We start from the raw sequence: 22,543 nt of genomic DNA, 5'->3' as shown, positions 1-22,543 counted from the left end.
TTTATTTTGCTCAAGGCTTTTATTTAGTAATTTAAAATATTGTCAGGAGTTATTTTTTACCTCACTACAGCAATTATTAGAACTTCATTAATACTCAGGGAATGGTGCCACAAAAAGAAATCTGCAATTATTCACGACATCTTTGAAAATAACAGAAGCTAGTTTACTATAACAAACTTATAAACAGATCTATAAATATATATCTATAGATGCACACAAATAAAGACACCTACATATTTTCCTACAGGTCTATAAATGTATACATCTAAATACTATCTATATAACTTTATACACGTATATTCACATTGATACACACAATGTGAATATACACACCTATATAGATCTTTCACAATACATTTTTGTTAAACATTTTTAAAAATAACCTACATGCCATATGCATGCTTAAATTTGAAATCTCTCATACTTTACTGAAACTGTCCATCTTGAAAGACCTCCCAACCTGAGTTTGAACTGGCAGTCTCTCTAGTCTATTTCCACTTCCACTCGGGCTCCAGTAAACCACTTCGAGAGTCTTTGCTGTATGCTTGTGTGATTCTGTAGATGGATAATTTCTTTTAAGTCCCCTGAAATAACAAGCAAAGGTAGAAATTGTATTAGTGTTTCATTTTAGCACAATGTAACATTCATGAGATTTGCATCTCCCCCTTCATGGGGCAAAAATGCTTGCAGAGATATGCCATAATCAAAAGGACTCTTGAGTCATCATTATTATGTACAGAAACTATATTCTTACTGTAAATTTAAAATATATCCATCTATATAAATCAACTAATAGGTTCTATCGTGGTTTTGTGGTTATTTTAATATTGTTTGAAATGCAAACAATATTACCTTCAAATTTTTAAGTTCTTAACAACAGTGAAAGAATACTGTTCAAATAAAACCAAAAATTGAAGACTCAATTTTTAACCTAAAAACATTACTAAAAATAACAAACAAAAGCATAAAACAACCAAAATAAATTAACATATGTTTAAGAAAGAAAAGTGAAAAAAAAAAGTTACTCTGACAATAAAAACTGATATTTACCATACAAAACATCAAAGAGACGCAGGTCCAAGAGCTTGTTTCCAATGTTGGCCAAAAAGGTTGAACTGGACTTCCAGTTCATGGGACATGAGGAATCGCACAGCTGGTTGTATTGTGTCATCTAAGGATGCTCCTCCAATTTCTGTAGCCATGGCAACCTTAAGTACAATGACAATAACAGGACAACATTTTGTTTTTGTTCATCAGTTTGTCATTATATCACTCTTATGTGCGTAATTTCACTAACATATTAATATACCTTTTTCAAGACATTATAAAGTGATCTTAACACGCTGATCTTCTTGAAGCCTGCAAAAAGATATATGATATTAGTGCAATATAACATTTAGACTTTTCAAAAAAATAAAAAAATTAAGGCAAAACAGCCTTTGTATAGATTAACTACTGAAGCCTTATATTGTAAACACTGAACAGTTTTGCAATTATCCTAATTTCTTTGTTAACGTGACAGGACTAAGACAGTAGTATTACTCTTAAGAGAAGTTTAGAAAATCACTATAAATGTAACTAATAAAGCCTAAAACATTTCACATATAAAAAAATTAGAGCTACAATTAAATATAAGTACATTTCACATAACTGCTAGCTAAATATTGCAAAAATATCAAAAAGAATTTCTTCATCTTTCAATATTTGTTTCAGGCTTGGCCACTGATTGACATGATGGGTTTCAATTTACGGACCCACATGCAGTAACCACACGTTGGATAGGGATGAGTGAGTGATTTGTTTACAACAGGACAAAATAAAATCTATTTCCCGGACATCAGCGGAAGGGTGAGGACCACTCGACCAGGTTGGCCTGAAACGAGAACTTAGTTATGACGGGCTTAGAATGAGTGATCGGAGGGGAAACAGGAACAGGCTTACTTCGGTGCGGGTCTTTCGAGGCGTGGGTGTGAGATGCCAGGTTCCTGAGAGAGGGTGTGCAGCGGTTCCGAAGGTAAATGCGAGGTGGGAATGGAAGAGAGCTGGAAGCTCGAAGGGTGGAGTGGAGGCAGTGGAATCGGCGGAGCGAGCACGCAGGTATTCACTGGTGAGTTCTCGAATGAGGCGACAAAACCCCTAGGATCGAACAAACACAGAGACCAGGTGACTTCTAGTAGACACAGAAACGTTCTCAGAAAACTGTTCACAACAGGAGAGGCCAGAGTGACTACCGGTGTATGCAACCATCTAGCATACACCAGTAGAATCTTCAGTCAATCTAGCGTAGACTGAAGATTCTGCTGCTCCTCCACCTGTGCCAAGCTCCACGGGCTCCTCACAAAGATCCTCGCTGAAATAAGATGCGACACTCACATACACACACAGGAACCCTGACACTGATGACTACTCTAGACCAACACAATAGCGGCAGATTGAAATAAACTATGACATAACAAAACGCTTTAAAGTGTCACACAACAATTAAAAAAAGAATTTAAAAATATGAACTACAATGCCTTCATCCTATTTACAAAAAACCTTTTAGGCCCAATATACTGAAACCACATGGGCCCCATATAGTGTTCCCATTTCTGTCCCATGCCCAGTTAGCCCACGTTAATGCTGAATTGGGCCCATACATTTAACCCAATTGAGCCAACAATATGAGTCCCATTTCGGTTAACCTTTTGAGCCTCACGCAGTTGGCCCAGATAAAACCCATGCCCTCTTATCATTACCTATATAGCCCAAAGCTAAACGATTCAATGCAGTTTTATTGAAAAAAACGACAATAATAATCTTGCATGGGTCCCAGCCAAACCAGCCTGAATCCATACATGAGACCCACCCATGCATGCTGATGTGACTGTGAGAAAGATTATTAAAAGCCCAAGTACATAGAATGAAAGCACAATAGTTACTCTTTTTAAATCATACAAATGGTTTTATTGTGTCCAGACACTTTGTAACAACCTCTGCTAGCAACATAGATTCTTCAGTGAACCGATTTCATTCTGCCTCGTTGGCGCTCAAATGAACCAATGGCAGCTCAACAAATAGAATGGCGGCGGTATTTGAAAATGGTTTGGCCCACAACGCTGCGTTTGAAATCGGTCTGCACTAAAATCTGCTTATTGTGTATAGCTGTGTGTGTTAGCAATATCAGAAAAAGTATCACCCTAAAGAAAAGCAAAAATAACAATAACAATTAAGTCTCTTTTGGGATACTGTCGTCCGATTTGTTACGAGCAACAATTTTTTTAACAAGCGATTTAAAATCTCTCCCTAAAATTTGGTACTAGGTAAAACAGAAGAAATGTACTTACAGATTCTTTCGTAGATCAGCCAACAGGCAGACTCCGCGCCAACGGACTGATGAAGAGAACAGGCTTGATTTTGAAACCGCATATCCATCCGCGGGTCATTTTACGTTTTCCAAGAAACACAAGATTAATTTTTGAGAGTGCTACATCGGTTTAACAAATGTAAAACCGATGTAGCAAAAGTTCTCAATGTAAATAAATACATTTCGTTGTCCTCCTTATTCAAATATGTTTTGGAACTATTTTCTTCAGTGGATGTGTAAAGTGCCTACCGGTACTTCAATTCACCAACCTTTATTGGCAACGGTGCCTCAGAGCAAACAATGAACAAAAAGGTAATTGGAACCAAATGAATCATTAACAGAAATGTTACGTTTTTTATTTTTTATTTTTATTTATACTGATGACTTGGAAAATGTTTGCAAATATATGAAAAAACAGATGCTCAAAATTTTACTCTTGTCTCTCACTTACTAATGAGTTTTGTTTATTTTCTAAACATTTTGTGATATTTTTCACAATGGTCTGATCTGAACTATTTGTCCAAATAAAAATTTAAATCTTGCTGCGAACAGGCTGCAGTAAACTCTATGGATGTCTAAACATCCAATTGATAAAAAATAATAATAAAAATAAAATAAAAAGTTATTATTATTAAAAATAAAACAAGGACTAAAGCTCAACCATGACCACTCTGTGCTTAATTTTGAGTAAGCACCAGAATATGAGTTTACGTATATATTTCAAACAGATTATTTCAAAAAAATGTTTTAAGACATTCAGACTGCAATAATAAAATGAAAAAAAAGTTAGGGGTTCAAAGTGTAGCAAGAGCAATACTGAACTGGCTTTTGCTTTGACATACAGTGAAAAGTTTGAAAGTGACAGGGTAACCACATTGTCGATTAAAATGTTCTACAATTTTGTCCCATTTAGAGGGGCTACATTTTCCTGCCCAGGTCCAACCCATGTATGGTTAGCCCATGCTCATGTCATGTTAGTTTAATGTGGACAGCCCACATTGGGCTTCTCATGTGGGGCCCATGATACTGAAACCACATGGGCCCCAAATAGTGTTGCCCATTTCTGTCCCATTTCCAGTTAGCCCACATTGTTGCTGAATAGGGCCCATACATTTAGCCCAAATGGGCCAGCCCATACGGGTCCCATTTTAGTTAACCATATGTGTCCCATGAGGTTTGCCCAGATAAAACCCATGACCACTCATTACCCATATGGCCTACTACAAACCCAAGGGGGGCCCACTCATGCGTACTGGCTTGGAGACTGGACTGGACTGTTCTAGCATAAAATAATAACATGAAAAAATGTTAAGGGTTCAAAGTGTGGCTAGAGCAATACTGAACTGGTTTAAAAAAATAAAGCATTGTAGAATTATTTTTAATGTTTTAATATCCTGGTCCTCTGGAAGCCTAGTGTTTGTAAATGAGCCAGGCATAGATATCACACAGTGAACATGTTTTAGGTTCAAACATTAGGAAGACATGGATGTTCTGTTCTATCAGCAAAATATATCCTTGGGTGATCTCCAAGACGAGGTCACCTTCGTCCTGGAGACCTCGACAATGGTCAAGGTCACCAACCTTTACTATCGTCGAGGTTTCCTACAAGGAAAAAATTAAATTCTACAATTTACCTTACATCAACTCCATTAGAGGCCAGCTGAGTAACAATTGCCTTGGCAAAGACTATAAAGCTGACATCTCGGGTAATTCTTTCCAAGTTTTGAGAATCTTGCTCTTGCAGCTTTTGCTTTGACATACAGTCAAAATTTTGAAAGTGACAGGTTAACTACAGGGGTTGGACAATGAAACTGAAACACCTGGTTTTAGACCACAATAACTTATTAGCGTGGTGTAGGGCCTCCTTTGAGGCCAATACAGCATCAATTCGTCTTGGACAAGTATGGGGCCAAGGGAATGCCATGATATGGCAGGCCACACCATCAATGATCCACCCCCATGCTTCACTCTGGCATACAACACTCTGGCTGGAATGCATCTTTGGGGCTTCTCCACACCGTAACTCTCCCGGATGTGGGGAAAACAGTAAAGGTAGACTCATCAGAGAACAATACATGTTTCACATTGTCCACAGCACAAGATTTTCGCTCCTTGCACCATTGAAACCGACGTTTGGCATTGATACGAGTGACCAAAAGTTTGGCTATAGCAGCCCGGCTGTGTATATTGACCATGTGGAGCTCCCGACGGACAGTTTTGGTGGAAACAGGAGAGTTGAGGTGCACATTTAATTCTACCGTGATTTGGGCACCGTGGTTTTATGTTTTTGGGATACAATCCGGGTTAGCACCCAAACATCTCTTTAAGACAGCTTCGTCTTGCATTCACAGTTAATCCTGTTAGATGTGGTTCGTCATTCTTGGTGGTATGCTGACATTACCCTGGATACTGTGGCTCTTGATAATCACAAAGACTTGCTGTCTTGGTGAACAATTTGCCCTCTTTTGAACTCCAGTATGTCCCAAATAATGTTATGTGCATTGCAATATTTTGAGCAAAACTGTGCTCTTACCGTGCTAATTGGACCTTCACACTCTGCTCTTACTGTTGCAATGTGCAATTCATGAAGATTGGCCACCAGGCTAGTCCAATTCAGGCATGAAACCTCCCACACTAAAATGAGAGGTGTTTCAGTTTCATTGTCCAACCCCTGTACATTGTTCTACAATTTTGTCTCATTTAGCCCACTTAAAAAAGGACTGGGGTCTACATATCCACACCCAGGTCCAACCTGGGCGTGGATATGTACTGACCACACTGAACCCACAGTGGGTTCAGTGTGGTCAGCCCACATGGTCTCCCCATGTTGGGCCCATGACATGAGCCCATGCTCATGTCATGTGGGTTCAGTGTGGTCAGCCCACATGGGCTTCCCATGTTGGGCCCATGATACTGAAACCACATGGGCCCCATATAGTGTTGCCCGTTTCTATCCCATTCCCAGATAGCCCACTTAAAAAAGGACTGGGGCCCACATATCCACACCCAGGTCTAACCCATATATGGTCAGCCATGCTGATGTCATGTGGGTTCAATGTGGTCAGCCCACATGGGCTTCCCATGTTGGGCCCATGATACTAGAACCACAGGGGCCCCACATACTGTTGCCCGTTTCTATCCCATTCCCAGATAGCCCACTTAAAAAAGGACTGGGGCCCACATATCCACACCCAGGTCTAACCCATATATGGTCAGCCCATGCTGATGTCATGTGGGTTCAATGTGGTCAGCCCACATGGGCTTCCCATGTTGGGCCCATGATACTAGAACCACAGGGGCCCCACATACTGTTGCCCAGTACTATCCCATTCCCAGATAGCCCACTTAAAAAAGGACTGGGGCCCACATATCCACACCCAGGTCTAACCCATATATGGTCAGCCCATGCTGATGTCATGTGGGTTCAATGTGGTCAGCCCACATGGGCTTCCCATGTTGGGCCCATGATACTAGAACCACAGGGGCCCCACATACTGTTGCCCAGTACTATCCCATTCCCAGATAGCCCACTTAAAAAAGGACTGGGGCCCACATATCCACACCCAGGTCTAACCCATATATGGTCAGCCCATGCTGATGTCATGTGGGTTCAATGTGGTCAGCCCACATGGGCTTCCCATGTTGGGCCCATGAAACTAGAACCACATGGGCCCCACATACTGTTGCCCAGTACTATCCCATTCCCAGATAGCCCACTTAAAAAAGGACTGGGGCCCACATATCCACACCCAGGTCTAACCCATATATGGTCAGCCCATGCTGATGTCATGTGGGTTCAATGTGGTCAGCCCACATGGGCTTCCCATGTTGGGCCCATGATACTAGAACCACATGGGCCCCACATACTGTTGCCCAGTACTATCCCATTCCCAGATAGCCCACTTAAAAAAGGACTGGGGCCCACATATCCACACCCATGTCTAACCCATATATGGTCAGCCCATGCTGATGTCATGTGGGTTCAATGTGGTCTGCCCACATGGGCTTCCCATGTTGGGCCCATGATACTGAAACCACATGGGCCCCATATAGTGTTGCCCGTTTCTATCCCATTCCCAGATAGCCCACTTAAAAAAGGACTGGGGCCCACATATCCACACCCAGGTCTAACCCATATATGGTCAGCCCATGCTGATGTCATGTGGGTTCAATGTGGTCAGCCCACATGGGCTTCCCATGTTGGGCCCATGATACTAGAACCACAGGGGCCCCACATACTGTTGCCCAGTACTATCCCATTCCCAGATAGCCCACTTAAAAAAGGACTGGGGCCCACATATCCACACCCAGGTCTAACCCATATATGGTCAGCCCATGCTGATGTCATGTGGGTTCAATGTGGTCAGCCCACATGGGCTTCCCATGTTGGGCCCATGAAACTAGAACCACATGGGCCCCACATACTGTTGCCCAGTACTATCCCATTCCCAGATAGCCCACTTAAAAAAGGACTGGGGCCCACATATCCACACCCATGTCTAACCCATATATGGTCAGCCCATGCTGATGTCATGTGGGTTCAATGTGGTCTGCCCACATGGGCTTCCCATGTTGGGCCCATGATACTGAAACCACATGGGCCCCATATAGTGTTGCCCAGTACTATCCCATTCCCAGATAGCCCACCTAGTTGCTGAATAGGGCCCATGCATTTAGCCCATATGGGCCAGCCCATATGGGTCTCATTTTAGGTTAACCATGTGTGTCCCATGCAGTTCGCCCAGATAAAACCCATGCCCACTCATTACCCATGTAGCCCACATCAAACACAAGTGGGGCCCACTCATGCGTGCTGGCTGGGTGAGTGTCAAACTGTCGTTTTAGTGACTGACGCAAAAAATCTCATCTTCAGATCAAATCAAATCGGGAATTCAATGCAAAAGTTAACTTAGTTTGTGTGTCCTGTTTTGTCTTGAAATCTAGAAGCAATTGTCCTTAAATTTAGTGTTGTTATTATTACGTTTATTTAACCAGGAGAGTCTCAGTCAGATTAAAGACCTCTTTTTCAAAGGAGTCCTAGCGAAGAGGCAGTAATTTAAAACCTGTGTGAAACTTCAATTAAAGCTGCAACGTGTAACTTTTATTAAATAGATGTTTTTTACACAAAGTATAATATGAGACCAAAAAACAGAAAAAAAAGAAGTTCCTCTACCGCCTCCATCTTCTGGTCAGAATCAACCGATCAGATCTAGAGGGAGGGTCTTAGCGCTGTCAATCATCCTTGCGAACATGTTGTGTCATGTGGCGATGGCGGAGAAACAGAAAAACTGTTAACTAGTTTTAGCATTCGTGGCAGGTTCGGTTGTGGTAAACCAGCAGAGAGAAAGGGGGAAGGTTGTGAGCTATGCTACACAAGCATGACTGACAGCGCTAAAACCCTCCTCTTGGCTCTGTTTGGTTGTTTCTCACCTGAAGCAGTATATTTATGTGCATAATAGTAGAACCACAGTGAGGAGGGAGAGGAGATTACAGTTTAAACAGATATATAAAAACAAGACCATCTATAACAGGGGTCTCAAACTCCAGTCCTCGAGGGCCACTGTCCTGCAGTTTTTAGATGCGCCACAAGCACAAAAATGCTGGAATGAAATGGCTTAATTACCTCCTCCTTGTGTTGATAAGTTCTCCAGAGTCTTGCTAATGACCTAATCATTCTATTCAGGTGTGGTGCTGCAGAGGCATGTATAAACGTTACAGGACACCGGCCCTCCAGGACTGGAGTTTGACACCCCTGATCTATAATAAGTTACTATGTCTTTAAGTTACTATGAAACAGATTGACAATAACTGCTTAAGAAGCAAAAGATTTTAAAAAAATGCCAGAAAGAAACCAGAACTCCGATTTGAGTAATTTAATCGCAGGAAGAAAAACTAAATAAAAATCTGTTGTACTGCGAAGGCCTTGGAGGTTTGTTGGAGGACAATAGTGAACAAATTGCGCCCAAAAGACAGAGGAACCCAGCAGACACGGGAGAGGTCTGAAGCAGGGCTGGGTTATAATAAAAAACAACATCACAAAGCTCTGCTTGACGACCATGTGGAATATGAGGCGCTTTGATGACAGCTGAATGCTCTGGCCTCCGTGCATGTCCCCGGGTGAGGCAGAAAACAAGCCCATTGTGTCGGCGACGCGTTGGCACCGCTGAGCTCAAGGGGAAACTTTTCTTCAGCAGGGAGGCAGATGTTCAGAGTAATTGGAAGCAGAATGCAGAGGAAACTTGGAGGGGAAACTGTTCGAAGTTACAAAACACTTGAGACTGGGGCATAGATTTACCTACTGGTAAAACAATGGTCCAAATCACTTACCTTGAGACACAATGACTATAGTTTTATTGAAAAAGAATGAAGCTCCAACTAAAAAAAAAAGTTATACTCTTACATTCACTCGAATTAAGTTTGTTTCTATCCGTTCTGTTTAAGGTGACAACTTAATAAACTTAATATATCTACTGGGATTGATTGATTGATTGATTGTTTGATTGATTGATTACTTGTAACAAAATAACTATTAATTTTTTGAACTTGGATCGCCTGTTTTCTTTCTTTGGCACATGGTGTGAAATGGTTTAGTCAAAGTCCAGACCTCAAATTGGTTCAGGATCCGTAGAAAGACTTGAAAAGTCGCTGTAAAGTAGGCCAGAGGTTACATCGACGTTTCTGGAAGGAGTCGAAAAAAAAAAAAAATCTTTTCTTTTTTTGAAAATGCTTGATCAAACATGTTAGCTTGTAAGAGTATTTTCCACAAAAAGGTTTAACATTGTCTTGGTAACAAGTCTTGTCTAAATGTGTTGTTCACGACTGAACTGAAGCTGCTGATTTGAGTCTGCTGCGGCTTTTCTCATTCGTCGTGTACATGGGATCCAGCAGAGATCAAGAATGCGCTGCGTTTGATTTTGCCTTATTCATAATTATTCTCTGGCATCAGTACTTTTGCAGTGGCAGCATGTTGGATCGGTCAAGAGTTTCCAAGAGTTTCAAGAGTTAAAGAGAAACTGAACAGTTGCAACACTATACGGTCCTACTCACGGTCCTATCACTTAAAATGACACCAAACTATATTATTCTAGCATAAAATAAGCACAAGACATCAAATTGCTCCATTTTAGCACACAAAAATAAATGAAATTTCATTTTAATTGTATTTTTTTCCTAAGCGAAATTAATTAAAGTCCCACTCTTTCTTTTTATATTTCTTTTCACCTGGGTGTTGCTACTGAGTTACTTTTGTTTCGAAATTAAAAAAAACAAAACAGTCTTGAGCATCTCACTTCACTTCATCCAGTTTGGAAATGAATTCCTGTTTTCTAGTTATCTCCTCTCAGCACCGGACAGCTCCCAGTGTGTTCCCACGCCCCGCCCACCTCCGCTGCAGGCTCGCGCTGAGAAACAAACACACACGTAACACGGCGCTCGCGCACACAACCGTGGGCGACACTAAGCATCTCCTTGGTTGGAGGGAGGAGGTGGGGGACCTGTGTTTTTATTGGGAGGGGACTGAAGTTCGGGAACATTTCGGCGCTGCTCCTCTCTCTTTGTTGTTTTGTCCAGAGCAGCAGCGCCGCGCCGCTCCCGGGGAGAAGTGTTCGTAGATTTAACGGAGTTCCGAGGATTTTCTTCTTCTTCTCCTCTCTTTTTCGGACAGCCGCTTTATGAAAGTCTCCGCTTTCCTTTGAAGCCGTCGATTAGAAGTGGTGGCGATGGGGATTCCTGTCGTAATTGGCGACGTAATGACTGTAAATTTCAGGACCTTTGTGGCTTGTGTTTGACGAAGAGTTTCTAATAGCAGCATCGAGAGAAAGCGAGAGAGAGGATTTGGCGATGAGCGCAGCTTGCCAGGTGCCCGCGGTGTCCCCCCTGCGCCTGTGAGGAACCACCATGGCTCTCATCCTCTTTGCGCTGCTTCTGCACGCCGGGATCGTTCTGGGTTCAAACTACGGCTACGTGGAGTGGTCGGATAACGACAGGGACGAGAGGCTCCCACCGCCGGCGGCGCTCAGCACGCAGAGCGTCAACAAGGAGCCGCCCCACCGTCCCACTCCGCACCCGCTCCAGCCGACGGAGCGCGCGGTGGTCGCGCACAAAATCGAGGAGGATCTCCCCCGGGTGGTGACGGCTTTCCTGCACACGGGAGACTCCTCGGCGCTGAGGCAGGTCAACTGCTCTCGGAGGTATGAGCTGAGCAGCCTGCGCGGCGGCCTCCACGTCGCCTCCCATTACTCCCTGCACAGCGTCCTGGATACGGTGGCGCACGCGACCAACTTCCTCAACATGATCCTGCAGGCCAACAAGTCCCGCGAGCGAACCTTCCGCGGGGACACGGGCTGGTACCACGCGCTGGTTCAGAGCATCCTCGAGGGGGACCCGAAGATCCACCGGGCGGTGGTGACCCTGCACGCGGACGCGCCGACGACTCCCGGCCCGCACGTTTTCCTCCAGGCGACCAGGACCGGCGATGAGGTGGTGCTGCAGGACCTCTCCGGGTCCGCGCACCGCCGCCTGAAGAACAGGAGCCCCGAGTCCGAGTGGTTCCACGACTTCAGGGACGGGAGGAGACCTCAGGCGCACAGGGGCGGCCCCGAGGGCTCGGGCGGCGGGAGTTACCTCCTGAACAAGAGCCAGATCAAATGGTCCGCGCCGTACCTGGAGTGTGAGCACGGGGCTTTCGTTCCGTACTGGCTGCTCACCTTGTCGGCTGGGTTTTATGGACTGAAAAGCAACTCGGCGCCAGAATTCAGGTGAGAGGAAAATGCGAAAAATATCGTTTTATTAGTAGTAGTTATATTACTGGTGCTTATTATTCTGGACTCGGGAAGACGTGCGTCACTCAGTGAACACAACGCCAAACGTAAAATGTCGCAAAAGTATTCACACCACCTGGACTTGTTAACTTTCCGGCGCTTGAAGCTAATTATAGTTTATTAGGACTCTTTTTGTTTGTTTGTTTGTTTTTGAGAACCCAACACGAAGTAGTTTAAGAAATTGCAAAGTAGGAAGAAAATCAGATATTGTTTTCAAAAGCTTCAACAACAAACAACCTGAAAAGTGTGGCGTGGTGCGGTGTGGAATCAACACACACCGCTGGTGCCATTTCCAGATGTTGCATTAAGGAGCCGTGGGAATTAGAAATATCTTTTAAAAGAGAAAAAAAAAAACCAAACAAAAAAACAAAAACAAACAATAACTTTGAATCAGAAAAGTCTTTTATTTTAATTTTAAATTTTTAAAAAACTTTTTCTGGTAAATCTTGTGTCTCTTAAGGTTCAAACTTTTATTTAATTTCACATTTTATTTCAGTTTTAAATATTTTTTAGCATAATTTTTTTAAATCGATTTTTAAAAATTCATATTATGTTACAACGTTATTACCTTTTTAAAATTGTACACGGAGTGTTGCCTTGATTCTTTCGTTATTGTTTGAGAAATCCTTGAATCTCCCCTGGCAACCATTCAGCAGTAGAAAGATGATCCTCATCCTCTGATCTTCTGCCTCACATAGCAACCCTCCTCCAAGACTCCCCCACTCTGCTCCTTCAGACTAGCCAGTAGTAATTAGCAAACACCCGGTGGAATCGGGGATCTGCTGATCTCATTGTATGAGCTACTTTTCAGCGTAACACTGGTAAAAACATTGTTAAAAGGTTAATAGAGGAGAAATGTTGTGATGACTTCCCAAAGGCGTAGAGTTGAAAGGCCAGAAGTTTCTTAAAGAGACAGAGGCTCAATTTAAAGGCATTAAACACGATGACAAATTTTGTTTAAGTTATATTTGATACATACAGAATTTTTTTTTATAACAACTGAACGTGACATAACTACTTGATTGTGCTATAAAATGCCACCATGTGGCTGGGAAACACATAATGCTGCCCCTTTAAACAAATTTTATGGCCTCAGTTTCGCTGCACAGTTATCCTGTTGACAGATTCTCCCACCTGAGCCGCTTCTCCAAGATTATTTCCGGATAGTAACATGATGGAATGAGCCCAGGGACTCTGAACGTGTAACTCATTGCATATTTGACAATAAATAATGACAGTCGACGCAGACACGACCCTGCAGGTTTTCAGCCCTGTTAACAGATGGGAGTAAAGACATCTTCACAGACGCCAGTAGACCCTCTTCATTTAACAAACCAGCTGTGCTGCCTATAATTTAATAAACACTAGAGGATTTATACAGCGTGTCTTTGTGAAGGTGTCAAGCTTAGCTGGTTGTGGATGAGGGGGAGGAGGAGCAGAAGAGGGAGGGCAGCACTTACACACAACCGGCTCGTATTTCAAGCCTCCAGTCTAAGAGCATCTTGAAACGATCGATACAATCATGAATAAACGATGAAATATCAGAAATTCAGAGCCACTGTCTGCTGCATCAGTGAGCAGAGGTGTAATCCTTCACTTGTCTGTCAGTATAATAATTTATGATTAATTACAAAGTCATCTCTACCAAATACTTTGAGAAGTATTAAAGATTACTGTGGCATTAGTGGCTTTTTTTCTGTGTTTCAGACACAAAACAGGCAAAGAGAAGATACATGTGGGCCAATATCAACAACCAATATCTTTTGCCACCTTGTTGTGGACAGAGAAAGTGAAAACTACAGTGATGCAGCACAGGATTGTGGGTAGTTCAAGTGAAGCAGAAAAGCAACGGTGAAGATGGCAGTGTGGTTGTTTTTTCCACAAATTGTCATAAAGGGCAGGGAAATATATCCCATATTGATAAATATTGGTTCTCGGCCGTGAGGACAATATTAAAATCACATATCAATATCGACCTAAATTTTTATGTTCTTAGAAGAGAGGAAGAAATGTGGCAAATGTCAGGAGTCGACCAAATCGAAATCGAAATGCAGACAAGAAGACAGAGTGGTCATAGATTTTATTATTGAAGAAAAAACATGAAAAAACCTAATTAACTCTCATACACACAAACTAGTCTTTAATTTGGGGAAGGCATTCAAACCAAGATGTTCTGTTTCACATCTAGACAACGGTAGATCCACCCGTCCGCCTGTTTAGCAGATCTCAAAAAATGCTTCCTTGGATTAAACCCTGAAATAATAAAAGATCAAATTGAACGAGTTGATCTCCACTCCTTCTTCGACAAGAGAGTTTTATTCCGCTGACAGAGCTCCCTGACATCAGGGAATACAGTCTCTGTAAAGTTAAGAGATACTTGACATTATTAACATCTAAAAAGCAGAGCCTTGGGTTTCTCAGCAGAATATTGTCTGAATTATCAAGCTGCAAGCATCGTCTTACTTTATCTCCATATAGTGCGTCCCAGTGCCGTGTTATACAGAGCAGGTGAGCAAGATGCTTGATTAGGGACATTCACATAATGTAAAAGTTATTTCGACTCTTGAGAAGGGGTTGTTTCCATTGAAGGCAGGAGTTTATACAGAACCTAAAACAGTTGTAATTTCAGTGAATCGTGGTTCGACCAGTTACTGACTCAGGGGATTGAATACAGAAACACATCACATATTTAACTGCAAAATAACCTAAAAATAGTGTTTTTCATTGTTCTCATTCTAGTTTATAATTATGCAGCATTTTGTGTTGCCCAGAACATTCCCTTTAAAACCAAAAGGTAAAAAAGCTCCAGGGATATGAACATTTCATTAAAGTTGCAGTTTAATGAAACTGCAACTTTAACTGCCGCCATCAGGATAAACTGGGTATCCGCCGCCATCAGTTTATAAAGAACGTTTTTTTTTTTTGTCACCATGTTGTTATAGAAACAACCAATCACAGCCAGTAGGATGTTCTTAATGCTGTCAATCAATCTCATGTACACACTGCTAAATGTGCTAAAGGTGGATAGACTGATGACGGTTTATCCGCCGCCATCAGTGGCTATGCTAACTACCCTTAGCATTCACAACGGGATTTGAAAAGCTGTCACGATAACAGAGAGCAGGGGGCAGAGAGATGGCAGGGCGAGGGTGATTAGCAGCGCCATACGAGCTTGTGATTGACAGCTCTAAGCCCCGCTCTGATTGGTTGTTTCAAGTTAGCACTGGAAGCGCTGGGTATCATTAAGAAAAGAAAGCAGTTTATTTTCTTAATGACAAGAAAGTCCTTCTCTTTTCATTAAAGAAAATTACTTTAATGAAAAGTCATTTCATTAAAGTCCTTTAATGAAAAGCGGGCAGAGAAGCAACATTTTTTTTCGCAGATTTTTTCCTACCATGCTGTCCCAACATAGTCACAGTTTAAACAACTATTGAAAAAATATACATTTTGAAAATAAATTAAATGTCACATTTCCAACAGGAATCCCTGGTGAAGTCTTAACTGCAGCTGCAGAAGACAAGATATGTGAGGGAGTCACAGCCAAACTGTGCGTTAAGTATCTTTGTGAAACCACCAGTTTTAGCTTCTTATGAGTTAAGCATCTTTCCCGAAGCCCACATGCGGTTTCAAACTGGCTGCAGCAGATGTGCCTCACTCTGATGTCTCTGGCTCGTCCCCACAAATTATGAGCAGCCTGTCTGGGATGTCGCACAAATAAAACACCCTTGGACTGCCGTGAGGGTGTTTATTCCCCTGGGAGCTGTGAACAACCTGCTCGCTTTATTTTACCTCGAAGACATCTGGAAAAACAAGGTGATTAAGTACACGAAGCGAACAAATTTATTATTAAATCAATTGACTGGGTGGGTTTGAATGATTTTGGCATTACACAAGCTGGCATTTAGTTGCAGAAAACTCAGGCATTAAATCTAATTTGTGTAGTTCCAGGTCAGTGTAGAGGGAGTGCAGCTATATAGAGCAGTAATGCAAAAAGACGCTACATTTTTAATGGGGGGATTTTGAAGAGAAAGGGTTTCTTTTTCCCATTAGATGAAAGAATGAAATGTGAGGAAAAATGTTAAACACTAATTTTTTTTGCAGCATTTTGGAGCATTGGGACATGGAGGAGATTGTCGGGATCTGGGATTTTTTGAGCTACTTTAGAGTTTGTTTGTTTCTGTGTCCCTTAGAAACACAGCACCAGATGAAAATACAAAAAATGTTGCAACTTTGGTCCCAAATTGAACCGAGTGAATCAGGCATGAAAACGCCCTTCCAACTGAAAAGATTTCAAGGGAAGCAAACATTGGCAAAACAAAAAATAAAATAAACACAGAAGTGAGGGGAATTACTGGGCTGAGTTTTCTTTACAAATTTAAACACAGAAAGATTTTTGTGTTTAAGAGATCTCAGAATAAGCTGCCAGGTCAGTAGCCAAGCGGGGAAAAAGCCCACCAAGACAAATTGAGTTCAGAGCAAAGAAGTTGCCAGAAGTGTCACACTGCCATCCTCTCTTGACGTTCTGTAATCCATTGGTCTCTGCAGCTTCCTCCGCGCCAATCCCTGGTCTTGAGATGAAGCTCCTAAAAATAGAAGCTAAGTCGGGTTCGGACGGAGCATCACCAGCCGTTGCCTAATTCCACCGCGTCTTCTCCACCCCGAATCAGCCTCCCTCTGAGTCGGCTTCACACGGACAGACCTTAAGGCTCCGTAAAGCCGATCAAAATTCAAGCGGAGACGTTCCGGTTTGTTGCGAAGTGTGGAGGCATTAACCATGAGGAAGGGAGAGTGCCTCGAGGCGCTGCTAAACACAGATTACTCAACATTCAGGAGAGCTGTTGAAGGTTGAAATGATTGCTTCCTTCAGACTCTCTGCCAAGTGCCGGAGCTGACTGGAAAGGTGCAACAAGCAGCAATCTCGGCTCTTTCAGAAGCGAAAAGTAGCTCAGACCTTTGAGTAAAATACAACAAATGCGTCTTTGACAGACTCGGTAAAGTTGGATGAGCAGCGAAATAATAAAGAGCAAACCAATGGAGGGCCTGACATGCTCTGCAGAAACTCACACGGCCGTACCTCCTGAAACTTGTGCAGTATTTTACCGTCCGATATCAACACGTTTTTTTGTCTTTGTCGATGAAAGATAGCGACTATCACGTCTTGCCAGGGTTGTTTGTTCCTCTTCCCAGCAGACAGATGGAGATAACAGGTGTCAGGCTCCACATCACAGTAAAGGATAGTGAGAGTGTGTGTGATTGTGCCGCCTTTCTTTGTGATGGAGAAAGAAACAGCAGAGTGTAATCACAGAAGATTGAGCCTCCTGAATGTTTGTGTGTGAAGAAAGAGAGAGAGAGAGAGAGAGACAGTCACGGACGGATATAGAAACCGGGCTCGGCTCCAAACCCAGCAGGTTAGACGGAAAACATTAAACTGAACAAAACTCAATCAGTTATCTAAGCAGGCCGAGGCGTATCGCTCAAGCTTTTCGGGAGAGTTCAAGCCCAAGCCTTTCACGTTAATTCTCTCTGTTGCAAAGGTTTTCAGCCTCCGTGTCCAGAAATACTTGTTGCATTGTCCTGAGATCGAGGAGACATGACTAACAGAGACTTTATATGTGAGGAATTGTGTAAAATCAACTTTTTGAGCTTTATTTCACTATAATATTCCCTCATCAGAAGCATGCAAAGAGTGTTGCTTTGATTTTTTCGTGCATCTTTGAGAAATCTTTCAATCTCCCATGGCAACCATTGGAGGGTGCCTGAAAGCTATGCTATTTTGGCTCCTCAGACTAGTGACAGCAGCAATTAGCAGGCCTGCTGAACTCATCATAGAAACAAATTCTCAGTCCAACAGCTGTAAACGGCATGGAGGAGCATCGCTGTGATAACGTGCTTCACAAATTAGATGGCATTATGAAGAAAGAATGTTATGCAGAAATTTGGAAGCAACATCTCAAGTCATCAGTCAGGAAGTAAAAGTTTGGACATAGAGGGTCTTTGAAGTGGAAAACGACCTTGAGCATACCACCAGAGTAGCTACATAAGGCAACAAAGTCAATGCTTTTGACTAGAAAACATTGACTTGCAAAACTGTTGCTTGTAGGATCATACATTTGACCAATGTTATGTAGTTTAAAAGGTAGCCCTAAATTGAGCACATTTTTTTTCAAAATGATTAATCAAAGCATTTAGTAACTCTATTTGGCCTAAAGCAGAAAGTAAATGCCTAATGGTGTGAAAAAATGTACTTTTTTACGCTGTATTTACATCTCGGGTTATATTTCCAGATATTTTAGCCACTATAGATCATTTTGACTCTGTGTGGATCAGGAAAACTGGCCCACACCCAATTCTCTGTTCTCTGCAAAAGGTTGTGTGTTACATAATCACTACACCTTGGAAAAGAAATGGCCTGAATTAATCAAAGCCCAAAATTTCACTAAAGAGGTGCATCTTTAAAAAACCCACATTGATGTTTCGCAGCGAAAAAGACAAGGAGGAAATGTGTTGGAATGATCAGTTTGCACAACTAGACATTTTGCTTTAATTGACAAAGCATGCTCATCAAAATAGTAGTTTAACCCCACCAGAAACACCATTCCCTTAAAAAAACATAGTATTATTTTAGCAAAAACACACAAAACATTCACAGCAAAGAGGTTTCTAAATCATTTCAAACGTGCTGAAGCTGAATTTTCTAAGTGATTACAGTTGGTCATTGTTAGTTACATCAGAAGATTACCCAGCGGAAAGTCTCATTTAATCTGACTCCGGTTTTTATTCTCGAATGTTTATCTCTGCTCTTCATCATCTCCATCACCATCGTTCTGCATTTCTTTCCCATTTCGATCCACTTCTTTCAATTATTTCTGCCTCCAACAGATTTGACCTGACTTCCTCTGAGAACGGCTCTTCCTGTTAATTTCCTTGTCTTTCATTCCAGCCTCCTGAGTTTCTGCCTTCTCTTCTGGCCTCTTGTCCCTCTTGCGATTTATCTAATCTAATGCAATTTTGTTGGCTCCTTTTTGTCTCCCCTCGTTCACTTGGGTCCTTTCCCCCGTCTCACCCTCTCATGACCTTCAATTATTTCCCGTCTCGTCTTTTATTTTATTTTATTTTTTTTACTCTTACAACATTAACCTGATTCTCATTTTCATTTTTACATGTCCTTTAATCCAACTCCCTATTGATTTCCATGCAGCGATTTACATTTTCTTTGTCTGCTCCTTTTCCTCTCATGCCTTATCTCTTCCTGTTTTCTCTTTTTTTTATCAACAGGGGGGTTATTCGTGTGGATGTGAACCTTCAGGATGTGGATATTGACCAGTGTTCCAGCAGTGGCTGGTTTGCCGGGACTCATCGCTGTAATCTCACCAGCATGGAGGTCAGTGTCTGCAAAACAAAAAGCTGGAGGGATTCTTTGCTTTACATTTTCTTGCTCTGCGCCACTACAATGTAGCTCTGGTTGTGTGCTTAGATAATTGAATATTTTAGCTAAGCCCTTCACATGCGGCTACAGAAGCTTTTTTCTAGGCTTCTATTTCAAACGTGTTCTCCATTACAACCATTTTGAAAAATGCCCACCAGAAAATGGGAACAAAAGATCAAAAAATACATATGATATGTATGGTTCAAAATATGCAAGCTATGATTTGACACCAAACACATTAATCTAACTGTTGGTGCAAAGTTATTTTTCCATGACAACTGTGGTCTTGAAAAATTATAAAAGTATCAGTAAATATATCGTCTACGGCTTGAATGATATATGATTCTACACCAAAAGTGTTCATCTGTGGCAAATGTTGGCAAATTTCACGCAAAAATGTATTTTCTTTGACAACCACAGCAGCCATCTTGAATTTTTCAGTGGCTAGCGTTTTTTTGGGGGGAGGGGGGGGGAAAGCAAGCCTATGCTAAGTTAGGTTTTCTAACCACTAATGGGCTAAATAAAAATCTTATCCACAGCTAAACCATAAAAAAATGATCAGAAACTAATGCTAAATCCCTAAACACATAAAATTAGCCGAAGTCGGTAACGCTAAGTCAGTATACTTGAAAAATGAGCTCCGCTCAAGCTAATCTGCTAAACACATCAAAACCATTAAGATGTCTATTTCTCTGTCACACAGAATCATCTCCTCCCAGCTGGTGACTTGCAAAGAGGAAAGCTCTCAGTTTCTGGTTTTGCTACATATTATTTCTTTAAAGTTGTCTGAATAGAACGGCCACAGTCGAAAACATATGTGGCATAAAATTCATCCAAATTATGAAAATGGGCAACCTTTTATGTCAATAATTGGCTTAAAAGGCTCAAATTGCTGTCAAATGGCTGTCACTTTGAAATTCAATTCTCAAATGGGAAATGTGAAAAAAAAAACGACCTGAGGAGTAATCATGCTAGCTTTTACATGCATATCCACACTTTTACAGTAACATGCTGCACCTTGTTGTCCTGCTAGAAGCCTGGCTTTTCTGCATGATTTAACAGGCTTTTTACCAGAAACATCTTGTATCCAGTTTTCTCTACCTTCAAATCAATTCTATGGACTTTGCACAAATTAAATGGCGTTCGCAGTACCAATATAAATGGAGATTGAATTCAAATTCACGGCACACCTTTCAGATTTTTTTTCAGGGGATAGAAATACTTTGAGGCACTTTGAGCCAGATCAGTTTGTCATGATATTGGATCTGTTTTTAATTCATGCTCAGTCACTTCTGTTCAAGACGCCCTGTACATGATGCTACGAATCAGAAAAGTCCAATTTATCGAGCAAAAGCTTAACAAAAGACATTTTGCTGTAGCTTTTTAAATATATAGGTTTTTTTTTTTTTTTTGTTTGTTTTTTTGCTTCACACCACTTTGCTCACTTTGAGAGCATCAGCTGGAAGAGGAAAGCCATCATTCTGCTCACGTAAAATGTGAAGCCATGAAAGGCTGGGTAGGACGGAAGCTTTTGAAGAGTTTTAAGATGTGCTCCTGAAATATTTTAATAACCAACACCGTGCTCTGATTTCATCAAGCAGGTGTTTTTCTGACACAGTATTTTGTGAAAGGTGCTTCAACAGGAGTGTGGGCCCTGCACACTTAAGAAACTGACAAAATATCAAGTTAAAGGTGGTGATGTCTTAATTAGTCACCACCTGAATTTGCTATTTTTGGCATACAAAGAGCCAATATGGGCATGAACTGTTTTGTCATTTTATCGCATTACAAAAGCAAACAAAATGCATTTCATTGGCATTTTATCTGACAACATAAAGCAAAATGAGGCGTCGTAGTGAAGTGGGAGGGTCATTTCTATTCAGTTTATTTTAATGGCATCAATTTGCAAAAAATAATAAAATAAAAAATGATTAAAAAATAATAGCCTAATTAAAAGAGTATAATGTATAAAAACACTATTCTGTGTCTGGAATAAAATCAACCTAAATAATCCTGAACACACTATTCCTGTGGTCGGGTCGGGGATAACGTGGTCAGATTTGGTGTGATGAAGACCACAGCCAGATACAAGATGTCCCTCTGCGCTACAATGTCTTAGAATGGCCTAGTCAAAGACCAGATCAACATAAAATTCAGAATCTTTTGAAGGATGTGAGAATTGATGGTCACATCTGATCTGACTGACCTATTTTTTAAATCAGAACAAATAACATTTCTGACTCTGGATGTGCAAATCTGGCAAACAGGGCCGGACTTAAAACAATGTGGGCTCCTGGGCTGGAGTCAGTTTTGAGTTTTAGTGCCTTGTGCACTAAGGGAAAAAAAAAGATTTTACTGATGCAGATTACAGGTAGTCTCCTGTAGGAATAGCCAATAACTCCATGTTGTTTCCAAAGAAATCTACTATAGCATTTTCATTTTCAAATATTTAAATGTGGCTTATTTTAGTACAAATCCTGAAAGTATTAATAAAACTCACCTAATTTGCACTTTTTAGCTTTATACACAGTAAAATATTTGTGAAATATAGTATATATTCAACAAAAAAAATCTTTGGGCCTGCCCCCCAAAATCCTGAACTATTGCCCTCGTGAGCCCTTTCTATAGTCTGATCCAGCTGGCAGAGATGTTACCCAAAAAAGACCAGAATCAATGATTACATGCATTTTTCTCTAATGGTATTGGCTAAGTGAGACTCAATACAAAATGACACACTTTTTCAGACGTTGATCACCAGAAAGATAATAGAAATATCAATAAAATGCATAAAAATATCCCGCTGACCGACTATTTGAAAAAAATCCAGAGGTGTGAATAGTGTCACAAGGCCCCTCCATGGGGGTTACGATGAGGAACACGTGTTGTCGAGAGGGCTGGTGTAAATAAGAACCGCTTTCAGCGTGACCGCTGAGCTGGAACCAGCAGCAGGCA

At 41.5% G+C, this 22,543-nt stretch overlaps 1 protein-coding gene and 1 long non-coding RNA gene across 2 annotated transcripts in view; one reads left to right on the top strand and one right to left on the bottom strand.

The window, feature by feature from the left end:
- Nucleotides 1–1,254, bottom strand: LOC129362133 (uncharacterized). The gene is made up of 2 exons (XR_008606195.1): nt 1,051–1,254; nt 1–584 (listed from the first exon to the last, which is right to left on the bottom strand). It is a non-coding gene; the product is annotated as an uncharacterized LOC129362133 (long non-coding RNA).
- Nucleotides 1,255–10,596: 9,342 nt separating this feature from the next.
- The window catches only part of LOC129362059 (probable G-protein coupled receptor 158), a 71,049-nt gene continuing 59,102 nt past the window's right edge, over nt 10,597–22,543 (top strand). The window contains exons 1-2 of the mRNA XM_055033381.1: nt 10,597–12,102; nt 19,441–19,546. Coding sequence (XP_054889356.1) covers nt 11,243–12,102; nt 19,441–19,546 — 966 coding nt within the window. The 5' untranslated portion in view covers nt 10,597–11,242. The remainder of the gene's footprint in view (nt 12,103–19,440; nt 19,547–22,543) is intronic.

Source organism: Poeciliopsis prolifica, unplaced genomic scaffold (genome assembly GCF_027474105.1).
Source record: "Poeciliopsis prolifica strain line A6 unplaced genomic scaffold, Auburn_PproV2 SCAFFOLD008, whole genome shotgun sequence".
NCBI lineage: Eukaryota > Metazoa > Chordata > Actinopteri > Cyprinodontiformes > Poeciliidae > Poeciliopsis > Poeciliopsis prolifica.
This window is presented reverse-complemented; position numbering and strand designations above follow the sequence as displayed.